The sequence below is a fragment of the Lepidothrix coronata genome, unplaced genomic scaffold, assembly GCF_001604755.1.
Source record: "Lepidothrix coronata isolate B3197 unplaced genomic scaffold, Lepidothrix_coronata-1.0 Scaffold77, whole genome shotgun sequence".
Lineage (NCBI taxonomy): Eukaryota > Metazoa > Chordata > Aves > Passeriformes > Pipridae > Lepidothrix > Lepidothrix coronata.
The window spans coordinates 321528-346791 of record NW_016690257.1 but is presented as its reverse complement, the minus strand read 5'-3'; the positions used below and the strand labels follow the sequence as shown (position 1 = coordinate 346791).

The window sequence follows — 25264 nt, the reverse complement described above, 5'->3', positions numbered from 1 at the left end:
GAAATATCAAGCGCAAACTGCACAATAATGTCAGTTCTATTAAATGTTTTGCGGATAAGTGAGTCGTGTTGTTCACCAACAACAGGTTCAGGGTACAACAGAACAGGGATAATTCCAGTTTCATTACCTTTATAATCGTCATTTCATCCCTCAAGTTGTCATATCTCTGCTCCAGACTTGAATACTCTTTTACCAGGTTCTGATAACGAGACCTCTCTTCTTCCAGCTCTTTCTTCATCTGGATATTTTCCTCAACTGCATTTCGAGCAAATTCATCTTTAAAATAAGAAGGAAAAAAAAAAAAAAGGAAAGAGAAATTATGAACTTCATCTCTGAAATGAGCTTCTGGTTAATATGTCCAATTACAATGACTAATGAAAAAAATACTGTCTCTGCCAGGAGCCTTTAGAATACATGTGAGCATTCTCTAATATTTAGACACTTCTATAATCTAGAGCTGTCTCCATGACATTTGAATTTGAGTCAAAGAAAAATCTCCAGCACCTACAAACCACCAGATCTATTATGCTTAACTCAACTGTGCCAGCTCCAGCTCCCATGGGCCAGCCACAAACCCATTCAAGAAAACACCAGCACAGTATGGAAATACAGTCATATTGAAAAAGTGGTACATGCTGCATTTAAAAACTTCCCTGCCTGCTTCCCACCACCATATTTGGCACAGGAGCAAATGAACTGCAGCAGCTTTTTCTCGTGGCATCAACCATTTACCATGGTAAGACTCAGGGGGTTCAAAGTATTTTATATCCAAATAAATTGATTTCTTTGTTAAAGACTCCCTTTTGGAAACAAATCTGGTCCCTCCTCTTCCTCGGGAACCAGACAAATATAGCCCATGTGTCCTTTTAAATGGGAGAACAACAAACAAACCCCCTCCACTTGCTCTCTCCCATCTCAGATGCTCCAGAAACATCCCATAAGAGATAAATAAATATTTGCAGGAGGTTTCTTTTTAACATGTTACTTTAATTCCTTTATTTTGCGTCAGGCTGAGGGCAAAAGGTACTTCACAAGTACCACGGAGCAGTGATAGATACATCCACAGCACAACGCTCTTTGTAAATCCTGCTAGAAAATCAAAGCTGAAAAGGATGATAAAAAATAGAAAAGCTCAATACGCCCAGTTTCTTTTGTGACATGGGATTTTCCCAGATTGCTTTCCCCTTTGCATGTCTTGCCATCTAAGTCTCTGCTTCTAAAAAATGCTCACAGACTTGTGTCACACTGGAGAAATCCTTTGACATAGCTCAATAATGTAAACTGTGCTGTTCCTTGGATCCTTCATTCATCATTCTTGGGATGCTGTTTTTCCCTACCCCTCCCACATCACCTGCAGGAAACGCTGCGACGTAACTGAACTAAAAAGCCCTTTCAGGTACTTTATTCCATGTTTCAGCAATTAAACTGGTCTCTAGCTTAGCATCCACCAGCAGGGCTGCATGAATAGAACTACCTGCACAACAAAACAGTGACAAAAACCACCAGGAAAGGGTCGTGGGAAGATGAGCACTTTTCAAGGCAGGAAAAACACACAGGAAAAGCGAGATTGGTGGGGGGACACCAGTTAAGCTCCTCACTTAGCATTACAATGCTATAAGCATCTTTTCTTACCTTCAGACTGACAGAGAATCCTGCTGTTAAGCTCCTCTTTTTCCTGCTTCAGGAGAGCGTTTTCTTCTTCCAAATCGGAGATACGCTACGGGAGCAAGGCAAAGAATTACTGCTTGCTGCAGGTCAGGGCCTCTGCAGAGGGATTACATTTCACCTGACGAGAGACAGGGAGCTTTGTTCGGGCTCTCTTTGCTGTTTAAGAGATCCATCCCACCGTGCTTTGCCAGTGGCCCTTTGTACGTCAGGAGCTGGAGCGCAGGAGAACTGCACTGCTACCCCAGAGACTAACTTTCCCCCTTCCTGAGTGAACTGCTCCCTTAAATTATGTTTTCGGCAGAATCTTACAAAATACTGGACAGCTGGACTTGGTGAGCACAATCTGCAGGAGTGAAACTCCTGTAAGCGATCAGGTCATGAGATCTGAGGTTCATTTTTACATCTCAACGGGCTTCATCGTTTTCTTCAAGTCACAGCACTGAGTGCTGTTGGGAAAACAAACCTGCTGATTGTTCCCAGCAATGTAGCACTTAAGGAGTTGAGATGGACACAGCGAATATGAGCTGAGCAAATAGTTGGGGCTTTTTTGACTTTATTGTACGCATCGTTTAGTGTGATTAGTCACATTAATGCTTCCTATGACTGCAGAACCGCTAGTACAGCGAGGAATGGCACGTGCCAGGGCCTTTGGTAACACAACAGGAGCATATCTAGCAATTAACACCAACGATTGCCTCGTAAAAATTAATGAGAACAGAAACTAAATCCTGCAAAATGCTATTTTGCATTGTCACAACTCCAAGGCTGGTCTGATTCTGACAGCTACTGATCCCATAATACTATTCATCCTCAGGAACTTTGATGCATTCAACAGCACTATCTCAAAACACTAAACCATCATATTATCAAGTGAAATATGCTGCTACAGTTAAGCAGGACAATTCTGTTGCTGTCAGGCAGGAGAACACACATCACCCCAGCATAATGTCATTTCCCTGTGCCTGCTCCCTCACACCCTATAGCCACCACTTAGGAAACAGCTACACACAGCAGAAGAATCTCACGATGCCAACACTAAAAAACACTGTAAACATGCCCAAGAGTAATAATTTTGCTGTCGCCATTAGATTAAATTTATAGGCAGCCCAGCTGGCATGCATCCCTAGCACAGATTTCAGTCTTCCACACAAGCATGTTCAAATTAAGGTATTTTATCAAACACTGCATATGCCAGATACATACTAATGGTGAGAATAAAAGCAAAATGAATATTTTATTGTAAGTCGTGACTGAATCAGTCATATTCTGTGCACAAATTGGAAAACATCACCACCCCTTACTCTCCTTGTTCATTTACTCCAGCTGCTTGCATGACACTATTACCTCCTGCATCTCTCTCTCTCTAATATGAAAGTCAGAGTCTGGAGATACAACTAGAAAGTTAAAAACTCCACAATTTAGGCATGCAGAGCTATTAGTGTTTTAAATGCTCTGAAATGAGACAAGATTTTAATATTCTGTACCAAAACCAGCTACTTTTCTTCTTCCAGACATCACATCTGCCATTAGATCAGCACCAGTGTCTTCAAGGTAGAAAGAACTCTTAAAAAAATGGGAAAGAGCTGCAGGAGTTATAGGAAGCAATGAAAACCTGTACTGCAGTGGGACAGCAAGGAATTTGAGTCATTTATCCCATCAGGGAAAAGATTAAAGGCAACATGATTATTTTACTAGTGCTCTTTAATGGGTACTCATAAGGAGCCCTCTGCCCAGAAAAATTCATGATGGTTAGAAAAGAAAACCAGGCCCAGATCTGGAGTATTTTCAACAATGATGGAGGGATACTTAGAACTGAAAGGCTCAGGAGGATCCACAACAATTATTCAGAGGTTTTAAAATTTCTAATCCGGATTGGGTGCCGCTATTTTTAAGATGTGATCTTAAGCCATTCAACTTGCTTATGGAATTCCTGTTTCTACATGAAACAGGAATGAGCTCGAAGTTCAAAACCTGTGTTTAACCAAGCCCCCTGAAGATGAGAACAGTCCATTAAACACAGGTGGAGGCAAGAGGAGCAGGTTACACAATGGCCAAGCAGCACAAACTCCATCTCTGGTACCTGCTGGCATCTTTTGTACCTCCTGCTCATCTTTCTAAAGGAAACAGATCTCTGGAGATGCTTCGAAGCAACAGCACCTGCTTTGAAGGATTTATATGGAAGATGCTGAGCAGGGAGCACTTGTGATGGGTTCAGCCCTTATGTGTGTGTTATGCTGGAACAACCAGCTCAGGAGACCTGCCTCCCGTCCTCCCCTAATCTTGTGAGGGAAGAATGATGGCATTTAGCATTTTCCTGGCCAGGCTTTGAAATTATCCTATCTCATCAGGTGAGGAAACTCAATGCTACAAAAAGCCCTACAAAGGGCTGTTGGTACTTACCCAGACCTGATGTTTTAAACTTAATCACAAAATTAAGTAAAAAGAGCTATTCCAAAATTAAGGGTTCAGAGAGAATAGCTATGAGGAAGAGATTAAAAGGTTTTTTTAAAGTAACAAAATCATAACTGATAGGGATTTGCAGAATCTGCAGCCTCAGCTCAAATTACAGAATTAAGGCTCATCTCAGTCTCACTCAGAGGTGAGATGACTGTGGCAATCATCTCCAGAGTAAATGTGTTCCACTACAACCATGGCCATGGTGTAATCCTCATCTTGAAGGTGAAAAGTGCTTCTCACCTGAGTTCAGTTTCTAGACACTCCCCAGCTTCTGGTATTTGTTAGAATTACTCAAAATACGTCTTATCAGAATTTTTCCTGAGAAATGTTTTGGCTAAATTAATGTTTTCAGGAAGGAAACAAGTCTTCTCTGTCTTCCCACTGACAAGGAACCAAAAGGAGTAATGGAAAGCTAATGCCAGAAACGGGAGCCTGCACTGCTCATTAGAAATGTTTTATAATTAAACCATTTACTGTCATGGTAAAACGCACAGTATTTGCTCTGCTGTAGGCACTTCTACAGCAAGGCAAAGCTTCTGCTTTGTTTTCATGCTTTTTAAAAGCATTTCTTTGGTGATTAAACCAACCTTCCTTCCGAGTGCTCTAAGGGGATTTGCAATCAAGTACAAAGAGAAGCAGTTTATCCCCCTGCATCACCTTCAAAACAAAGCATCTTTTCTGGCTCTAAAAGCCTATGCTTCAGCCAGATAATGAATGGAGTCCTGTGCCAAAACGGATCTTCTAATTTGGTGGTGGATAAAAGAAAATCACTGATTTCATACGTTCCCTGCGTGGGTGAAACACACACGCAAAGAGTGGAGTAGCTGATTACCTGACACCTCTTGGTCCAGCCAAGACACAACAAGTATACAGGGTGTTCACCTTTCTGAGATGTACACCCACAAATGCATCTCAGTTGTGATAATGGTTCAGATTAAGTAATCCTCACCACAGTTCCCGCAGCTTCTCAGCCAAACCTGAGTGCTCAGCAGCAAGTGAAGGTTGGCCAGGGCAGGTGGTGCTGCATGAAGTGCCCTGGAAGAGCCCCATGTGGGCACTCTTTCACCATAATAAAAACACAGCCAATTCCAGGTTCTTTTTTTCTTTTTTAATTTCCTAAAGTGACTCATCTTCAGGTCGTCACACACAAAGTGCTGTTCCAGAGTAACAGCTGCAAAACAGCTTTTTCTTTGCAATATATTGAGTAAGAAAGCCCTAAATTCTTTCTAACAGCAAGATCAAAGATTCAATTCAAATGCTGGTACAGAAGAAATATCATGGATTTAACCTGAGAAGCCACAAGCATTCGCAGAAGGAAACCAAACCCACATCTTAGAGCTTCAGGTTATGAGAACGGTTGTTATTCAGAATCAATCTGACCAGCAAAGAAATTCAGGGCAAAAGGGCCATTTTTACTCTTTGCAAAACAAACTCTCCATTCTGAAGTCTCTTCCTCCACTAGAATTCTTTCTTGTACAATGGTGGCAGTGTTGGACCACATCCACCTCAAGAGATAAAGCACAGAAGTTGATTATCCTTGTGGGATCCTTCCTACTCAGGATATTCTATGAGTTTGCATGAAGGAGCAGAAAAAAAAATATATTTAGTGTATATCCCAGCTCCAAACCCTGTAAAGGCTCATAACAACCAGCCTAGGTGGTGCTGGAGCAGTGCTTCTGCCTGGGAAGAGAGAAGCTGATCTTCACACAGATCACAGCTCTGTGTACCTACAACACCACTACAACCAGATGCAACAGCCATGGCAAAAACTGAACCCTCGTGTCCCATCCTGGGCTGGGATGAGGAAGGACATCTTCCTAATATTTACAGCATCTATGACAGCCCTCTCCAATACTTTGCACGACATGTCATGATGAATCACTGTATAAACATGAAGCTCTGGCATACACCTGAAGCTCAGGATGAGAAGAAACAAAGCTCCAGTTGTGCCAGGGGAGGTTTAGGTTCGGTAATAGGGAATTTTTTTTCACATAAAGGATTGTAAAGCATTGGAGCAGACCGCTCAGGAAAGTGGTGGAGTCTTCATCCCTAGAAAGTATTAAAAAACCACGAGGATGTGGCACTTGAGGACATGGTTTAGTGGTGAATACAGTGCTGGGACTGGGTTGATGGTTGGACTTGGCAATCTTACAGGTCTTTTCCAACCTTAATGATTCTGTGGTATCCATGGTTATTAAATGTCCTGTTTTCCAGATGGGTTTGGGTTTGGGGAGTTTCTTTGTGGTCGGCAGTGCAAAAGGCATCAAGGTGGGACATCCTTCTGACACAAGGTAGTCACTGCCCCTGCAGGGACATTCACCTGCCCTTGCTGCCCCATGAGCTGGTTAAAGACAAATTCTAGAGGCATTCAGCAGCAAAAACAAAACCAGCAAAAATATTAATCAGAGAATAGAAACTCTCTCCCCTTCAGACCCGTGAAGAGTGAGCTTCCACCAGTATAACCACCTGCACAACCTGAGATGCGACAGACAGACGTACCTTTCTCAGCAGGTCTTTCTCCTGCATGTAGCTGTCCTCCACCACCTTCCTCTCCCCATGAGCCCTCTCCAGCTCCAGCCTGAGGTGCTCCATCTCCTCCTGCAGGCTGAGAAGCTGGTTGCCATCACCCCGCTGGCTCTGCTGGTACTGCAGCAACTCCTTCTTCAGCTTCTCCACCTCGGAGGAGTGGGCTGACGTCAGCGTGGAGAGCTGCTCGTTCAGGAGTTTGTATTCCTTGTTCTGCAGCCCAAAGAGAAGGACATAAGAGCATAAGTGACATGAATGCATGCGCTGCTTTGATGCACTGCAAAAGTAACCGCTCAGAATCCTCGAGTGCTGCAGGAAACAAACTCACAACAACAAACATTTCCGTGTACATGCTAATAAAGCTCATAAAGCTAAAAGCTATGTCTAAACTGTGCTGAAAGCTCAATAATGTTTTGGCAACAAGTATAGAAGCATTTGTTAAATGGGTATTACACTGATACCACTCAAAGGCAAACAATGCTTGGTAGCACTGGCAACCAAACCAAAAGACCACGCTCCTGTTACAGCTTCCAAACACTGTTGCTTAATGCGATTGGTTTGCTTCTTTTTTTTTTAATCTGTAATATTTGGTTTGCAATTTACTCTTTTACTCCTGGCTCCTATGCCCGCAGAAACCTGAGGTGACAATGAAGAACTGCATACTCGAGCTCCCTACTTTTAAGTCACGTGCCTGCTCAGTCATCTTCTTATTTGCTCAGGTTTTCTCTTTCAAAGCACTTAGCAGTGATTTGCTCCCGAAGTTTTCAGACTCAAAAATTCAGCAGCCTCATTTGTTTTTTTGTGCTTCAAATCAAAGTCAATGACATTGTGACTAATAAACACCATCATTATTAGTCAGCCCCAGAAACGTCAGCTAATTCACAACACACCAAGAGCTTTGTTAAGACCCTACCACGTTAACTTTGCTAACATTAGGTAGATAACCACGGCAGCAAAAGAACCATTTTGAAACTTAAAATGCAGTCTGGTTTTTGAAGTTTGCTCTGATCATACTTTTGGCCCCTCTTTAGGTGACCTCCCAATGTAGAGTCTCAGTGAACTGAAGCAAGATTAACACACATCTAAAATGGAAAAACAAGTAAATGAGAGATATTAACATTTTTTCCTTTGCTCCCTCCTAATGAATTATTAATGAACATCAAAATTCTGCATGTAGGAAATTATAATTTCTGCGTGACCAAAGGCATTTCATAGAATCCTAGAATAGTTGAGGTTGGAAGGGACTTTAAAGATCATCCACTTCCACTCCCTTACCATGGGCAGAGACACCTTCCACTAGACATGGTTGCTCCAAGACTTGTCCAAACTGGTCTTGGACACTTACAAAGATTCAGGGGCAGCCACAGCTTCTCTGGGAAACCTGTGCTGGGGCCTCCCCACCCTCACAGACAGGAATTCCTTCCCAGTATCCCATCTCTCCCTGCCCTCTGGTAGTGGGAAGCCATTCCCCCTTGTCCTGTCCCTCCATCCCTTGTCCCCAGTCCCTCTCCAGCTCTCCTGGAGCCCCTTTAGGCCCTGGAAGGGGCTCTCAGCTCTCCCTGGATCCTTCTCTTCTCCAGGTGAACACCCCCAGCCCTCCCAGCCTGGCTCCATAGGAGAGTTCCAAAGATATTTCCAAAGAGATCCATTTGCAGAACCTTCTGTGCCAAGGTTTCTGTATATGGTTTTACGTACCAGCCAATGGAGATTTCCAAGCAGAAACCAGATAAATGCACAGGAATTGCTTTTTCTTGTTATTAGCTACCAGAGACATGCGTTTACTGGGGTGCTCCCCACTGCAATCAGAGATTGCTCAACAGACCTTGTTAAACTTGAACTTGCTTTATTTTCCATCATTATCCAGCCCTGCAGAGCTGTGAGAGTCCTGGTTTCAACCCAACCTAGTTGTTTGGGTTTTTTAAATAATTTTAGTTAATTTTGCTACCAATGGCAGAGGCAACAAATTCATCACTATTCCTACTCAAACTAGTTTTATTCAATAAATGCTCGTGGAGATACTACTGCTTGTAGAGATAGTATGGAGACCACACTGTGAATCTTATTATTAGCTGCATGAACATGTAACACTAAATTAGTTACCAGCCTTGAAAGTATCTCAGGCAGGCACAACATGTAGATTTAAAGAAACTCAACTGAAAAAAAAACCCTGGGAAGAAAAAGTAAAAATTGGTCTAAGGTAATTAGAAAAAAAAAGTGGTCCAGTGAGGATGTTTAGCAGCAAAATAGATTTAAACCTTTCTTGTGTGTGCAAAAAAATCCTTCACCTGATTCAAAAACTGAATTAAACTATTCCAGAGACGGATGCCAGAGCATGTGAGCCAAGGCTGACATACAAGAAAAGGTTTTAATGTTTTCAAAGATCTTCTCTTCCTCAGGGGCACATGGAGTATTGCATCTCTACTCATGCATGAGCTAAAGCAGCAGAAATAGAAACATTTTCGTCCACAGCTATTTAGAAAATGATACAACTGCAGCTCTCCAGGTTACCTGGTATATACTCTTTTTTTCTTAGAAAGCTAATTGGTATTTCCAAAGGTTGTGTTTATAGATTAGCAAGATCCTTCAGGGAAACTACCATGCAGCAAACTCACTGTGCCAGAAAAAAATAAATTCAACGTACTGAAAAGAAAGTCCACTGTAATGGTGCTCATTAGCACTTCCAAAGCATCCCAGAGAAACCTGGCAGTACTGGAAGGATGGTTAAAATCAGCTCACTGGACAGACTAACATGAGTAACACAAAGCAGCAATCCTTCCCTGCAAAAGTTACACAGAAAGCATCAAAGAAACTGCTTCAAAATGGCCTGTGCAGAGACCAAGAGAGAGCAAGATGAGGTACAGACCATTATTTCTGCCTAGTTAAAAGCTCTCCGTGACTCCTTCCCTAAAGCAAACCCTTCTGCTGCTTTCATAATCCATGACAGGAAGCCAATGTTAACCAAATATTGGGTTTTTTTCTTTATTGTTCTATTCACGCACTTTTCCTAGCAGTAAATTGGTAATGAACTGGGGAAGAATGTAAACTAAAAATTAATACTGCTGCTCCAGGGCCAAGCCCAGCAGCTCAGCAGGCCTAACACTGACGTTCACACTCATTGCACAAGTTCAGCCCAAATATCTGGACCTCAAATGACTCATCCTATTTAATTCCACTGAATACCCTCCAGATAAAGGGTCATATCAAACATTATGCTTAAGGTTTTCCATTCCAAAGCTACTGTTTGCAAAATATAAGTAGGCAAACAGGCATTTTAAAATTAAACACCAGGGTCTGAAAGTCAGACTCGGCTGCAGTGCACACTTTGCAGCCAATTAATACTGCAATGAAGGCTGCCAGCAGTAATGCAAATCCCAGGGTATCCTGACTCTGCAGTATCTGAGCCAATGCAGAGTCACTCCTCATCATCTCCATCACAGGACTGCTCAAGTCATTCAGGGATGGAGAGATTTAAGGTGGCGAGGAAGCCAGGTATGATGTATAAGGGTCCCTGACAACATCCCAGAATGAAAAACCACAATTACTACTAACTGGCACTCGTTATCCTGACTCAAAGGGAATGTTCTTCTGCCTGTAAAAGGTCTGTTGGAGGACACAAGTAGATATGAAATTACCTGTTGATATGCAGGTCCCACTCAGCGTTTCTTATGCTCACCCTGAAGTCCTCGTACAGCAACACAGAGGGTATTTATCAGAGTGACTTGCTTACATTAATAGTTGGAAAACCCTTCTCCTAAGTGTGTAATCAAACCGTTATTCTGCAGCTCATTAATAACAAATGGCAATTGCTGAAGACCTCCCTGCCATCAAGGAGTCACAGTAAGACCATCAAGTCACCCACACAGGCATCTCCACCCCACCATCCCACCCCTCACCATGGCTCTTACTTCTGAAGAGTTGCTATGTCTAGTAACACAAACACGCTCAAATTACTTTGCGAAGTATTTACTCAAATTACAGTTTATCTTCTAGGGAAGGTGACTCATAAGACACACAGTTCATACAATCAGCTGTGGCAGAGACTCTGCACCCTCGGTGCTTGTAAAGCGGGAAGCACAGGAGAACAACCCAGCCCCAAACCCCTTTGACATCGGGATCTCACATGGAGCTGGCTTGGGTTTTCAAGCAACAGCTTTCGAAACAGCCATTTTACCTTCCTCCTCTGAGCCCTTCTGGGCAGTTCTCACGACAATTTCATGGCAGCTTTTGCAGCTCCCTGAGCAAGGGGGAGACCCAAGATCCAAGCGCATCTGCACTCCCATGGTGGTGTCCCACCCTTACAAATGCCAGGCCAGAAGCAGCGAAGGCTGCCACCAACACGACACCCTTACCAGACAACATGGAAAGATAAAACCCTTCCTGGGAAGGACAACAAAACAGAGGCAAAGCGGCAGCATGACCGCACTCGCCGCAACACAGCTCGGGACGTACCTGCTCATCGATCTTCCTTTGGAGCTGGACCACCTTGTTCTCCATGCCAACGTTGAGCTTCTTCAGGTGCTGAGCTGAGCGGGCCTCGATCCTGAGTGCCTTCAGCTGCTGCCTGGCCTTCATGCGCCGGTAGTAGCACTGCAGGACGATGGTGGCAGCCTGCACCCTGTGGAAGCGTGTGCGGGCCAGCCAGCCCCGGGCATATTTCTGCAGGATGGTGGCTTTGTGCTCCGCCAGGATCTGCACAGCATGGGCAGGAACGGGACAATCAGAAGGAGGAAAGTCACAGAATCATAGAACCATGAAATGGCTTGCGTTGGAAGGGACCTTAGAGACCATATCGCCACCCTCACGGCAAAGGAATCCTTCCTAATATCCCATCTAAATCTAGCTCCCTTCAGGTTATGGCCATTCATGGGAAGTCACCTGTACAGGTAGCAGCAGCCCTGGTTTGGCTGCAACACAGCACTCAACAAACAACTGCCTTTGGAAGGGCTTCTCCTCCAAGGAGTGTCCTGGTAGGTGCACGGGGTGATGGCTGGAGATAAAGGCATCCTCTGTCACAGACAGGACCTCAATTCCCCCCACACAAGAAAGGTTTTTCCAGATACTGTGCTTGACACATCCAGACCTCTCTTAGGAGCCTGGCTCTCTAAAACAAGTCAAGATCTGCTTGGCCAGTGACGTGAGGGTGTATGATCCTGGTTGGTGAGTAGAGAACTTGATGGGAACAGGGGGCATCTGGGCTCAAGGGAGGCTTCATGGACCACCTCAGAATACTACTGAGATCCACAGCCAGCAGAATAAACAGCCATTAACAGACACACAAACACTTAGCAACAAACTTACCGGCCCTTCAGCATCAGATATAACTCACACCAGAACAGGTCTGTAGATTTTTTTTCTGTGTTCCACCCCCACATTATGATAATTTTTACTGCAGATAAATGCTCTCCTGGTGGGATTTCTTATCATGTGAATAACCTTCAAATAAAACCCTGGCTCCTTTCACTACAGTCTGCAGTCACACAATTAAACTTCTAGGAACCTTTATCTAGGGTTTTGTGAAATTTCTGGTGCTTGTGCATTGAATTTCTTCCCCAAAATTTATTACAATCTTTTCAGTAGGTGGCAATTCAATTCCTTCCTCTACAACTGAATGCTGACATATTAGAGATACAACCAGCATGTTGTTAATAACTTCCTTATGCTCATCTATGCTTCAGTCTGATAAGGAAATAAATAGCAGGAGAATTTGAAGATTACAAGACACTGCTGTTATTAGTTTGGGATAACTTGTCTCAGAAAAGGTACTCTCTCAGGTTCTCTTACAAATATTTTGTTTCACCCTAAGGCTTTCTTTGCAATTGCAAATTTTAATTCAGAATAAAGGGATTGTGTGAACTTAGGATGCAGCAGGAGTTACTGGGAAATGAGCTTTGTACGTCTCCAGCCCTGGCATTCATAGATGGAGAAACTGGGGGTGCCCAAAGAGATACAAGAAACCCCACTGCACTGTCTTGGGGACCTATTCCAGCCTTAAAGCAAAGTTTTGGTGGGCACTGGGCATGCCCTGACCCCAAGGAGCATCCCCCACCACTCTGCACCTGTTGCTGAACATGCACTTGAACCAATACCTATATCCTGCACCTACACCCAGGTGCTCCAGAGATTAAGGACGTTCAGATTTGCGAGGCCTGGACTTCAGCCAACTTCTACACCTTGTTAAGATTTGGGCTACCTTTAACCTCAGAGGGTTTAACTTCTTGACCAGCTGCCACCCCTGCAGAGGCTTCCAATTTGAAAAACAAATGCTGAAAAAGCAGTGGCAGCACAAATTCCCTATCACCAGCACCCAGCTGGTCTGTCTTAGAGGACAACCCTGATCTATCTGGTAGGTCACCAGGTGTCCAGGTAACCTCCACCATCCCCAGCAGAAGGCTTTCCCCTCCTGTCTCATCATTCTTCTCAATTCTTCAAGTAGGCCCATGGCCCAGTTAGGTATAAGTTTAGGGACCACCAAAACAGTGCTGGATCTGAGGAGTGGACAAAAGATTCCTCAGAGCTGTTCTCAGTTTCCTGACAGACAATAGCTGGAGAAGGAATTTTAACAAGGGGAAATGGCTTCACACTGACAGGGGGCAGGGTTAGATCAGGGATTGCAGAGAAATTCCTGGCTGTGAGGGTAGTGAGGCCCTGGCACAGGTTGCCCAGAGAAGCTGTGGCTGCCCCATCCCTGGAAGTTTCCAAGGCCAGGTTGGACAGGGCTTGGAGCAACCTGGTCTAGTGGAAGGTGTCCCTGCCCATGGCAGGGCAATGGAAAGAGATGAACTTGAAGGTCCTTTCCCACCCAAACCTCTCTAGGACTCTATGGTTTCTCACTGTATCACTGCTGTCATGAAACTTTCAGTTCTTTGCATTCAGGTCCCGGTTTAACACAGAAAGCTAGAGAAGAGAACTAATTAAAGGGAGATTTCTATCAATAAACTACTTGTTGCCTTCCCTGACAGACCCTTCTTGTCTTCCTACTCTCCTGGAAACAGCACCCGCAGCACAGCTCAGGCACAGATTCAGTTGGCCAGGGAGGTTTTAGCAGAGAACAGGTTAGATCAAATGACATTTCCAGATTTCCACAGTGCCTTCCAGCACCTGAATGACTGACTTCATTTAACTGCTCCACCGAGGTGCTGCTGCCAAAATCTTTTTTTTCTCCTTACACAGCTTTAAACAGCAATGCTCACTGTCGCTGCCTGCTCCCCAGAAACACCAGAGGCTGTCGGCTTCGTAAACATCAAAACAGCCACAATAAACACATCACAGTGCTGTGGCAGCAAAGGTAAACACAGAGGCTCTTCCCACTCTTTCGTAACACAAAGACAGTCCGTGGAGGTGCTGTACCTGGTGGTAAGTCCTCCTGGCGAACATTCCCCGAGCAAAAGCCTGGATGGTGATGGTGGAGTTGCGGACCCTCTGGAAAGCTCGGCGGATCCGCAGCATTCGGAACTGCTTCTGCAAGATGATGGCAGCTCTCGCCCTTCTCAGGTGCTCAGCAAGCCTGCAAAGCACAGGAGAAAGCTTAGCAGAAAAACAAACTCCCCTTCTTTCTGTCTAATAAGTTTTAAACTGGACAGAGATAAAAACTGTTCGTCCAAAAGCAGCTTGATGGCATTCAGGAAAGAGCACCCCAACAGTAGGGCTAAGGAAATCTCCACGCTATCAGGCAGCATCTATGGAACCCAGGACCACTGGAGCCACAAATCAACACCCCTCATTGTTCCCAAACAGCATTGAAAACAAGTATTTCCCCAGGCTTTTCCTGGTTTGATCTCTCTGCCTTATTTACCCGAGCCAATCAATGTCACGGTTGGCTCCATCACTTCCCTAACTATAAAAAGCCCATTTTGCATGGGGTACCTACTGACTCAGTGAAAACAGCAGCAAACAGATTTGACATTTCAACTGGTGTGCACTGGTTTGGCAGCATTTGTGAGCAGAGCCTCAAGCAATTCACGGAGAGTAAATAATAAGGGATGTGGTCAACTCTCCACCACGTGGCTCCCACTCCCCAACTGAACTCATGCTCAATTTGTTGTTACACCAGTTAATAAATGCCCATAGGACCTCCATTTCATTTGATAAGTAGCTTGTTTTGCTGAATTTATGATTCATTTATTGCTCTCAGCATGAAGCACTATACAGATCCACTTCTATTTTGTGAAAAGCTCATCAAAACTAAGAGCCACATCGTATTGGTTTATATATTCACTTGATCAAGGTCAATAGCTTCTCATTAGGACCTGCTGAACCAGGGCTTACTAAAGAGGATAAGGGATGGTCTGTCTCCAAAAAGAGGAGACAGCAGTTATTCAGATGCCATCCATTCCCTATGAAACCTGCATGAAGAGGGGAACTGAAAAATCATAAAGAAGAAACACTGCAGTAGGTGGTTTTTACATGTCTGCTTCCAGCCTCTCTTTTAGCTCATATCCCATCACTTTGACATTAGCAGGCATCCCTCCTCCTCTCCCTAGAGGAATGGTTGACTGATGCAAAGTGAGATGTAAAGTCCAAGTCTGTAGGTGTGTATGGAGAGCCCGTCTGAGAGGCTCAAGTTAATCTCACAATGGTTTGGGTTGGAAGGGACCTTAAAGCTCAGCTCCATCCACCCCCCTGCCATGGGCAGGGACACCTTCCACTAGACCAGGTTGCTCCAAGCTCTGCCCAACCTGGCCTTGAACACTTCCAACTCTCCCTTTTCCTTAACCTTTCCCTTATTGCTTAGGTCTCATTTGCCTTGTCCAAGGCTGCAAGGCTGGCAAAGAGAAGTACGTGGACTTCTAGAGAAGTAATGTGGACTTATGAATACAAGAAAAACCCACGCTCAGTTTTAAATAAAAGTCACCAAACTGCCCATCTTTGCTTCTCCTAGACCTTCTCATCCCTAGATTCTCCAAGACACCAATCCCTTTCACAATCACAAGTAACACCACAAATTCAGCCAGTACCTCTGACGCTCTTCCAAAACACAGTGTGACTGTACACAGCAGTGTCAGACTTGAATAAGGGGCAAAAGATGGAAAGTGATCGCTGTGTTGGGACACTATTCCTTTGCTTTTCTGCTCCCTCACATTCACCACACATCTGACACCAGCAGCCCAGCACAGTGTTATCTACAGAAATCCCAGCAAGCCACTGGCACGAGGGAGCTTGAGGTTCCTTCACACGAAGAGTTAAACACCGAGCTCTGTTATACTGTACTGCAAACAGACCCACTGCCAGTGATTCGGAGTGATTTTTCTCATTAAAAAGGATACAGCCAATCAATCCTGAGAGCTCCCCTTGGACATTAAGGAGGCACAAAGCTGGTCCCTGCAGAAGACAGTGCATATCAACTAGCCAACTGCTCCCTGGCTGATCCAAATGCCCTTTACCATAGGTAGTCCCAGGAAAATATTAGTTCTGCGAAATACCTTCACCTAAATACTTCAGAGTACTTTAGTCATCTGATTATAACCCAGTTGCCTACGCTATGACCTTGGCCCAGCACCTAGAAATTAAACTAGTGTAGACATGAAACCAGTCTGAGGCAAAGAATTTTTATCTCTTGCCCCTAAGTAAAGCTGAAGAGAGGGACCAGGAACAAGTCCTGACTTCAGCACAGAAACTTTCACTACATTGTTATCCACATGCACAGTACGTGCCTTACATTCAAGGGGTTAAAAGGCAACACCCCATGCAGGGCGCTTTCAAAGGGGTTTTTTTGTACAAAAACCTCAAGTTGAAGACCTACAAGACGGAAAATCGAAAACACGAGCGGGCAGAGGCGTTTTTTTACACTCGAGTTCCCAGTCAGCCCTTTCCTCGGAGGGCTCCCCACGACCCACCTCCGTGCCAGGTGCCCGCGTGTGTAGCGCTGGAGGACGACTGTGGCTTGTCTCAGCCTCTGGTACTTGACCCTCTGCAGCCACCCCCGCACCGTCTTCTCAATCATGATGATGGCAGCTCTGAACTTGTCTGCCCGCAGTTTCTCCAGGTACGCCACCTGGCCTGCGCGGAAGAAGATCTTGGTATGTCCAAACTGGAACTTGTCTGGATCCTTTTCAAAAGCACAAGGGAAACGAAATTTAATTAAAACATTAAATTAAACATTAAATTAAACATTATTTGTTTGTTTGTTTGTTTGTTTTCAGTCTGTGTTGCTCAGTAAGATACGAGTAAAAACCCCCCTTTGAATAAAATTTGTCAGCTCACATCCCTTCTTAATTGGGTGATGAAGATATTATTAGACCCCAAGCTACTCAAGCACTACAATTCAGTCTTAAATTCCATGTATTTACACAGATTTTGAATGGCTTGGGAAGTTTTTGGTTTGGTTTGGTTTGTATTTGGTTTGTTTGGTTTTTTTCTTGGGTTTCTTTAAGGTTGAATAGAGAAATCATAGAATCCTAGAATGCTTTGGGTTGGAAGGGACCTTAAAGATCACCTAGTTCCAGTGCCCCTGTCATGGGCAGGGACACATTCTAAACCAAAAATCCAACATCAGAGCATTTAAAGAAAGGATTTGTTTCTAAAAAAGATCAATGTTTTCATCTGCAAAGTCATTCAAAAGGTGCTGCAGCCAAGGGAAACACTTGGTGCATAAGGAAAACAGCTTTTGCAGAGAGGAACCCAGTTAGGTACACTCCTCAAAAACCACAGGAAAACCAAGAGATCAAACATTAAAACCTGGCTAAGGTGTTGTGCAAATTCCGGGCTACCCCACAGGAAGAAACCTCTGCGTGCACATTTGGTATTTAAAAATAAAGCACGGAGGAGCGGCAAGGTTTTGGTAAGGAGAGGGGACAAAAACTTCCAATTTGCTTATGGGAAAAGAATCCCAATCTGTGGGATGCTTTTTCCACATAGGGTTATTACAAGTCTCCCATACATCAAGATAAGGCATTTACTGCACTTTTCTCTTACTCGTTAAGGCAAAGAGTAATTTAATGATTCATTAAGGTTCATGATGTTGTCCCAAGCTGGAGCTCTAACACATGCTCCAGCTATGGCTAGCCAAAAACAGAAGGAGGGGTTGGGATGTCACATTTTTAAAAAGTGGCCAGTTGATCATGTCCAGCCAGTGACAGCAAACTCAGGACTTCACCAGCACTGGAATGGTACATGCATCTTGACCACAACCATGAGATCCCATGTCATGCTTGCTCCCTCTGCCTCCTTGCAAGATTATCTCATTTTGGAAAAATCCCCAGGCTGCCTGGGATGAAGAAGCACCTGCACAAGCAGCAGGTGAAGCTGGAGCAGGAGCAGCAACTTCAGATCACACGAAGGCCACCAACTTCTGCGCTGTTAAAATCATTGCCAAAGATCTGGTCCCCGCTCACCTTAATGAGGTCTTCCAACAGGGTCTTACAGATCTGCTTCTTGTCGTTCTTACCGAGGTCTGTCTTCTTCATAAGCACACGATACCTCTTTAAAAAGTCGTGGTAGGACCACCTGAAAGCAAAGCATGCACTGGATTAGTCTGCATGCTTGGCAATGTTTCCCTAAAATAAAGCGTTTGGAGTCATAGGTGAGTCAAAACACAAAACTCATATTTTGGGGGATCTCTCACCACTACCCACAGAATGGATCAAAGACACCTGAAAGGAGCTTGGTCACCCTCAACCTGACCCTCACTCTCAGCCACTGAATGACCTTATCAGGGCCTTTCTAGCCTGGAACAGAAAGGCCACGGATCACCTTGTTTTCAGTCCTCCTGATGTGCTTCCCAGTCTGCTGCACTTTACCACTCAAATGCAACAACTCCGTTCCCTTCAGGAAGGAGATGATAATTTTGGAGAAATCAGGTATGTTCCGACTGGCCGAAAAAAAGCAATCTTGATAGTCACGGAGAATGAATTAAAAAGATATGCTTTTTTATTTCGTGTTTCCAAATTTTGCTTAATATCGATTAGAACAAATTAATTCATTAACTGCTCCACCTTGAGGTCTGTGATATAGGCCCTGGAAACAAACATAAAATCTTTTGATGCTGAAAAGACAAAGCCAGCCCCTTGGAAGATGCCTCACTGTCACCAGCAGCGAAGCTTCCAAACAGGCAACACTAATTGAAGGAATTAGAGCACTGCATCCTACTGCTAGGAAATAACATCTCCTGCTGCTCCTGTTAGATGTAGAGCCTGCAGACTGGGATCCTGAAATTGCTTCAGCATCTGCCAAGTTTCAGTCTTCTGTAATTTAACATAGTGAGTTATAAATGCCCTCAAAACCTGAGTTTTTAATTAAAACATCAGGCTTTTCCAGCGATGTCCAGAGCGGTCATCGTTATTTAAAAAAAATAACAAACATCAAAGGGAGACTGGAAAGAATTGCAGAGAATTTGGTTCCTGCCCTTATTCAACCACCTGTGAGCCTGATCCTCACCCACATGGATGCTGTGGCAGCCAGGATGAGAACACACTGCATGAAGAGCTGCTATAAACACCTCCTGCACCCAGCAGCCCCATAAACGCCTGTATTTTTTGTGTCATTACACTAAATTCTTCCTAATTTTCCACTTATAGAGATTAAGAGAGGAGCGGGCAGAAAGGAAAAATAAATTGTAAATGCCCAGAGTGATGCTCGTGGTAGGTCCTTATCCTTGGCTAGTCTGCAGTGGTGGGGCTGGGCGAGACACCACACCACCCGAGCAGCCAAGGCTACCACCTCTATAAAACACTCCATAAAACAAAGGACCTGCACAATCATCAGCTATCAGCTGCAGATACCTCTCATGAGACATCTTGAAGATTGGAAGATGGGGTATTTACTTAGACAGGCATATTGTTTATTTCAAAATACACGACCAACACAGTTTCACGTCACTTCAGAAAATGCAGTCGGGGGAGGAAAGACAGTCTGATTAAAAGCAATAGTCTGATTGAAAGAGTACAGTAGAAGAAAGTGTTTGCAAACAGAATGGAGAAAAAGGGGGGAAAATGGACTGATAAGGATTGGGAAGCGACATGCAACTCCTGCATGGAACACAGCTGGCAAAGAATATGGGACTGGCAAAAACTAGGGAACGCTCGGTACTGCACCTGAAGCCAAAGGTAAGGTGGAGAGCTCCTGGAGACAGAAGAATGAGGGAAATTGTCGTGAGAGGATTTCCAATACTCGGATTGCTCAGATTAGTTCTGGAGCATCCAGATTCAGCGCTGATTTAATCCCCATCCCGCCTTCAAATGACCAAAAGTACTGGATTGTCAACAAAAAAACTAAGATACCAGCTATGAGGAGCTCTCTCTGGGATGAAAACTGAACTCAAAGATTATGCAAGACTATGAACTTTGTGTCCTGTAGGGTTTAAGCCTGAACTCGCTTTCTCTTTGCTTTCCCAGTGCCTCGGTTTTATAATTACATTTCCCACTTTGCTTTGTGCAAATAAAACCCATTTTCATTTTAAGCACGTCTGAGGTTTACACAGTTCCAAATCAAACCTGAGAGGAGAAGCAGAGCATGCAGTGCCCGAGGCACCCAGCCAAGCACACGATGCTGGAGACATCCTGCCTGGCTGAGGTATTGCTCGAGCCAGGGAGAGCTTGATCAGGGGAAAAACGAGCCAGTTTAGGTGCTGATACTATTAACTGCTGCTATTTGCCGAAAAAAATGATCCTACAGGTGCCACCCAGGCTCCTCCAGTAAGAGCAGATGGTGAAGAGGCAACACCAGAAACTGAGGGCACAGGTCCAAGCTGGGCAGAGAGCAAAATCCATCATCTTCCAGCATCGAGAAAGAGAGGGAGATCCCGCAGCCACTCTCAAGCAGGAGCCAGGCACCTGCAGGAATTCCTTAAAAATAGATCATAAGTCACTACATAATGGGTCTTTCTTCGGAGCCCGTTGCTCTCATTTCACAACGTGGCAAAAATTGATTTTCCACGTGTTTCCATTTGAGTCCATCTTGAACATAAATGACTCACTTTTTAGGAGTAAGTCTCACATGAGATATTGGAAGTGGCAGGGAATACACTCAGTGATTGCTGCCCAGGTGTTTATCTGGGCTGGTGGCGTCCAGAGGTTCCCAGCCCAGTGCTGCACATCCACAGCACAGAACTCACGCTCTCACCATCCTTGCTGATTCAGCAGGAGATGACAGCCCTGAGATAACACTGCTTGTGCTATTGTCCATGGAGTATCAACACAAAATCCCTGCCTGGCTGGGGCTCAGCTGGTCCATCAGGAGTTGTGCCGGAATATTTGCCATCCCAGTTCACAAGCAAAAGAAAGCTGCAGGGGCTCATAGGTGCTGTTACAGGATCCTCCCCGGAGAAAGGAACAATTAAAGCACTCAGGTTTAATGTAACATGCCTCGCTGAACCTCTTGAGGCTCAAAGCTGTATAAAATTTCCTTACAACAACGTGCTTTGGGAGAAGCAAACATGATCCCCCACCCCTGCAAGGGAGAGCTCACCGGTGCAGAAATACTGAAGCTCACTTAAAATTATTCTTCTGCACACATATATGTCTCTTCTTTCATTTTCAGAAAAAAAGAAAAAGAAGAAAACTTGTCTCCCACCTGCTAAACCACACACTGATTCCCAGTCGGGGACAAAGGATGTGCCATGTCACCCCACAGCTTAGCAGGCTGGGAGACATTATGGGAAGGTTACACTTCAGTTCAACTTGCTGACAGGTATTAAATAAAAAAATGCAGATCACAGGTTTTCAGGATGCTGCCACGCAACACACAGCATGGGCATGGCTCAGTGCTGGGACCTGGAAACCACCAAGGGCCACTGAATAAATACGATTCCATATAATTGTCAAGTTATAAGATCCAGATAGGTGGTGTAGAGAAAGAGCTGGAATTAGGAGGATTTTTATACCTGCACAGCTGAGAAAGACAAAGAAGGAGACATGAAGAACTGGACAGATGCTTCTCAAACTTTCCAAAAGTAAAAAAGAATAATTTTGGGACTGAGATCAAGCACAACCAAACCTCAAACATCTATGTTTTGCTTTGAAGTTAGCACAGGTCACTAAGGGGAAAAGGCAATAAAAGGAATGGAAGGATACAGGAAAATAACTTATGCCTGTGGAAAAAAGTCCTCCCTGGGCTCCAGCAGCAAGGAGGATGCTCAAGGGCTTGGCCGGGAGCAGGAAGCTTGGTCATCCCAGCAATTTCTTTGTCATTTTACAGGAATTATAAAGAAGGAATAAGCCATAACACACATCACAAATTAATTTTATTTTTATTAATTTTTTTTTTTATTTATTTTATTTTTTATTAAATAAATTCATTCTTTTTTCTGTATTTTAAAGAACAAGATTGGGATGTTTTGTGGAAAACTACAAGGTACAGAGCAAAGGGGCTGCTCCTGCCCCAAATCAAGGGGTTACGAACCCAAGCACAGCCCCTCTGCTGCAGAGCCAAGCTGGGTTTATTACAACCTCAAATTAAAGGCAGGGCTTGTGTAAGAAACCAGGGGTGACATTCTAAGGAAGCCTCTGAAAAGCATCTCTCCTAGCAGTCAGCAACTGCCCAAAATATCTCCAACCCATTGTTTCAGGGTGATTACAGCTGTGTGCTGAATTAAGAGCTGAAAGGAGTATAATAAGTCAGCAAAGCTTCAAACTCTTAACCACAATATGGTTTTCTTTTGGTAGCCTAAAATAACTTACTGTAAAATGTTTCCATTCAGGGTAACTAAATTAATTAACCCCATCACCCAAGACCATCCCATGTGCTGAGCAATCCCTTTTGTGTAAGCAATCCTGCCAGCACCACGTGGTACCTTTCACTGAATGGGCCAAAATTTTAAGCAGAGAGGAGCTGGACTACAGTGATCTTTCCATAGGATCCAAAGCCTGTTTAGGGGGATGCAGGTTGAATCTCTCAGCCAAGATTTGACACGAAATTATTTTTAAAACTGTGGTTCAGGGAGAAAATTTCGCTTGTCTTGTTTACTGCAGCAGAACAGATTTGCCTTTCAATTAGCTCTAAAACATGCAGGCTGGCCTGGCTTGAAATTAGCTGGAATATATTCAAAGAGAAGAACAAGGAGGGGAAAAACCCCTCCATTTACAAATTACACCTTTTTTTGGGAGTGGGCAAACAGAACTGCTGGTAGCCACAGTCATTTATAGGTTTTGTTACTTTGAAATGACAGCTAAAGGCACATTACATTAAAAAAAACCCTCTATATCCAAGGATGCCCATGATAGATTTCAATTATAAATGTTTAATGTTTATGGAGTTTAGCAGCTGGGATTTCACACTGAATTGATACAAAAATGCTGCATCTGACAGTCAGATTCAGGGACCAGGGGAAGCAGCCAAATGCCAAGAATACTTAAACTATAAATACATAACAATTACAACAACAGTATTTCAGAGAGGCTGCAGTGGTGAGGTTATTCAGAGTGATGGCACAGTGGGAGACTGTCACTGTTGGAGCACTGACTGGAAACCACCAGAACCAGCAAGAAGAAAAATGTAGAGTTTTGATAAAACGCAAGTTAAAAACTTATTTTAGAGAGTATTTTGTGATTCATGGAGATCCACACCAATTAATTCTCTACAGACTCATCTTTATGCAGCCAGTTTCTATAAAGAAGATGAATGGTTGTATAGCATAGAGACATCTTCCACGCTTTACCCTGGGAAGCTGATGATAGATTTACTATCTGCACACCTCAGACAGCCCATTCATCACAGCCATTTATGTACATGCTAACAAATAAATTTCTTAACTGCTGCGCAGCATTTCAAACCAAATGATACATTTTCAATTTACTTGAGACAGAGGCAGAGTGCAGTGCACCATGGAAATGGTAAAATAAAACCAGGTGCAACCGAAGTGGGGAGCACATGGCTTCATCTTCCAGTGACTCACATGGGCTGAGGAACTACAACCTACATTAAAAAATTATTTATTTTCCTAAAGGTAAAAAAAAAAAAAAAAAAAAAAAAATTATTAAAGACTCAAAACATTGAATTCTTCAACCCATGAAGGAGCTGATGTGAAATTGGAGCAGAAAGTGTCTTTATCCAGAGATCTCTGACCCAGAGCCATATCACTCTCAAAAGCTACTCTTGTAGCAGTATGATGGAAAATATTCAGATGTAAGCACTACAGGATGAAAGTAAACATTTTCTACAGCTTCTGTAATAAAACTTAGATTAAGATAAACAAATTTGAAAATTCCCTATTGCTTTAAAGGTAAATTGCTTACACCGAAGTGAAACAAAACTCACAAGGTTTTCTCTTATTATTTTAAAGTGGTTTAAATTTAGAGCCTTCACATGGGATTTAAATTTAAAGCAACAACTCTCCTTTTTGGTTTTATCATTAATCAACCAATATAAATCAACTTATCTCAAAATATAAGGAAATACCGAGGAAAAATCAATGCTCACTTACAGATGGCACATAAAAATGCAGAAGCAACTATTTCCCACAAAATAGGATCCTGTTGAAGCACCTTTTCCCAAGCTGCTTTATAAAGCCAATTCAAATACACAGATTATTCACAGTCTTTCAAGGATGTTGTCCAGCTCCTGGGTCTGGATTTTCAAGACTGGAATTTTATGAGCAATGAGGGTGAAGAGCTACCAAAGCCCAAAGTGAGTATTTTATTTAGTGCAGAGCTGTTCCTATATACAATTATCTTCTAGAAACATTAAAATACGCGAAAAAATCTGTCCTTGAAGCATCACAAACACTGGAGAAGGTGACTCTAAAAGGCTGAAATAGGAATTTACCCCTTCCCCCCCCCCCTGCACGAAGAACAAGAGGTGACAAGTTGCAGTGATTGAAGAGTTATGTATTCTCAGTGTCCTGGGAAAAGGTCTCATAACCAAAAGCACGCAAGCAGAGCTGAGAGCATCACTTCTGAGTTTTTCAGGGTGGAGGGGTCTCTGCAACAATCCATTATTTGCTGTAAATAGATCCTGGCTGGTCTCCAGGATCTGCAGTGGTTTCTCCCCTCCTTTCCCCCTCCACAGTTACTAATTATACATTGATTTTAGTGCTGTAGGGTCTAAACTGCAGCTGGAAGAGTAGAAAAAGGATAAAAGTCTGTAGTATAGTTATGAATGGAGAGGAACAGGGTATCCCTGAAGCCGTGACAAGACCAGTAGCAAAACTCATGGACAACCCTCAAGTTAGAGCTCCCCAAACCTGCACTGCGGAGTGTGACTGCTTGCTTAGCACAGAGCTGCCTTCCAGTGGCCTCTTCCATGTAAAAAAACCAGCTTTTTCATTGCTTTAGGGCTTTCACTGCAAGAGGACAGACAGATTTGGCCCTGCAACAAAAATAATAATAAAAGATGGCCCATGGGCCAGTTTTTAATTCTTCGCTGTGGCTTAGAGATCATGAAATTTAGGAGCAACTTTTTATTAGTTACTTCCACAAGTACCTTAGAGACGTCTGAGATAAGACCCAAAGGTGATTCTGGGTTTTCTAACAGGGTCAGACCCCCACAGTGAGGACCTAAATCTCCACATACCTCTGCCACCCTTTCACATTGGCAGAGGAAAGAGAGGAATTGGTTTCTATGAAAAATTTCTTCTTCTTTTTTCCTTTTTTCCTCCTTAAGTATTTGGGCTCAGCTGGTCAAGAAGAAGCCCATCACCAGTTTTTGTCTGTCCATAGAGGTCACTGGCCAACACAGGAGAAGT

General features: G+C 43.7%; 1 protein-coding gene across 1 annotated transcript in view; it reads right to left on the bottom strand.

The window, feature by feature from the left end:
* The window catches only part of MYO5B (myosin VB), a 142504-nt gene that overhangs the window by 29661 nt on the left and 87579 nt on the right, over window positions 1–25264 (bottom strand). The window contains exons 18-24 of the mRNA XM_017819736.1: window positions 17982–18093; window positions 16485–16696; window positions 13999–14155; window positions 11101–11340; window positions 6625–6864; window positions 1633–1717; window positions 128–276 (exon numbers count right to left, since the gene is read on the bottom strand). Of these exons, the coding sequence (XP_017675225.1) occupies window positions 128–276; window positions 1633–1717; window positions 6625–6864; window positions 11101–11340; window positions 13999–14155; window positions 16485–16696; window positions 17982–18093 (1195 nt within the window). The remainder of the gene's footprint in view (window positions 1–127; window positions 277–1632; window positions 1718–6624; window positions 6865–11100; window positions 11341–13998; window positions 14156–16484; window positions 16697–17981; window positions 18094–25264) is intronic.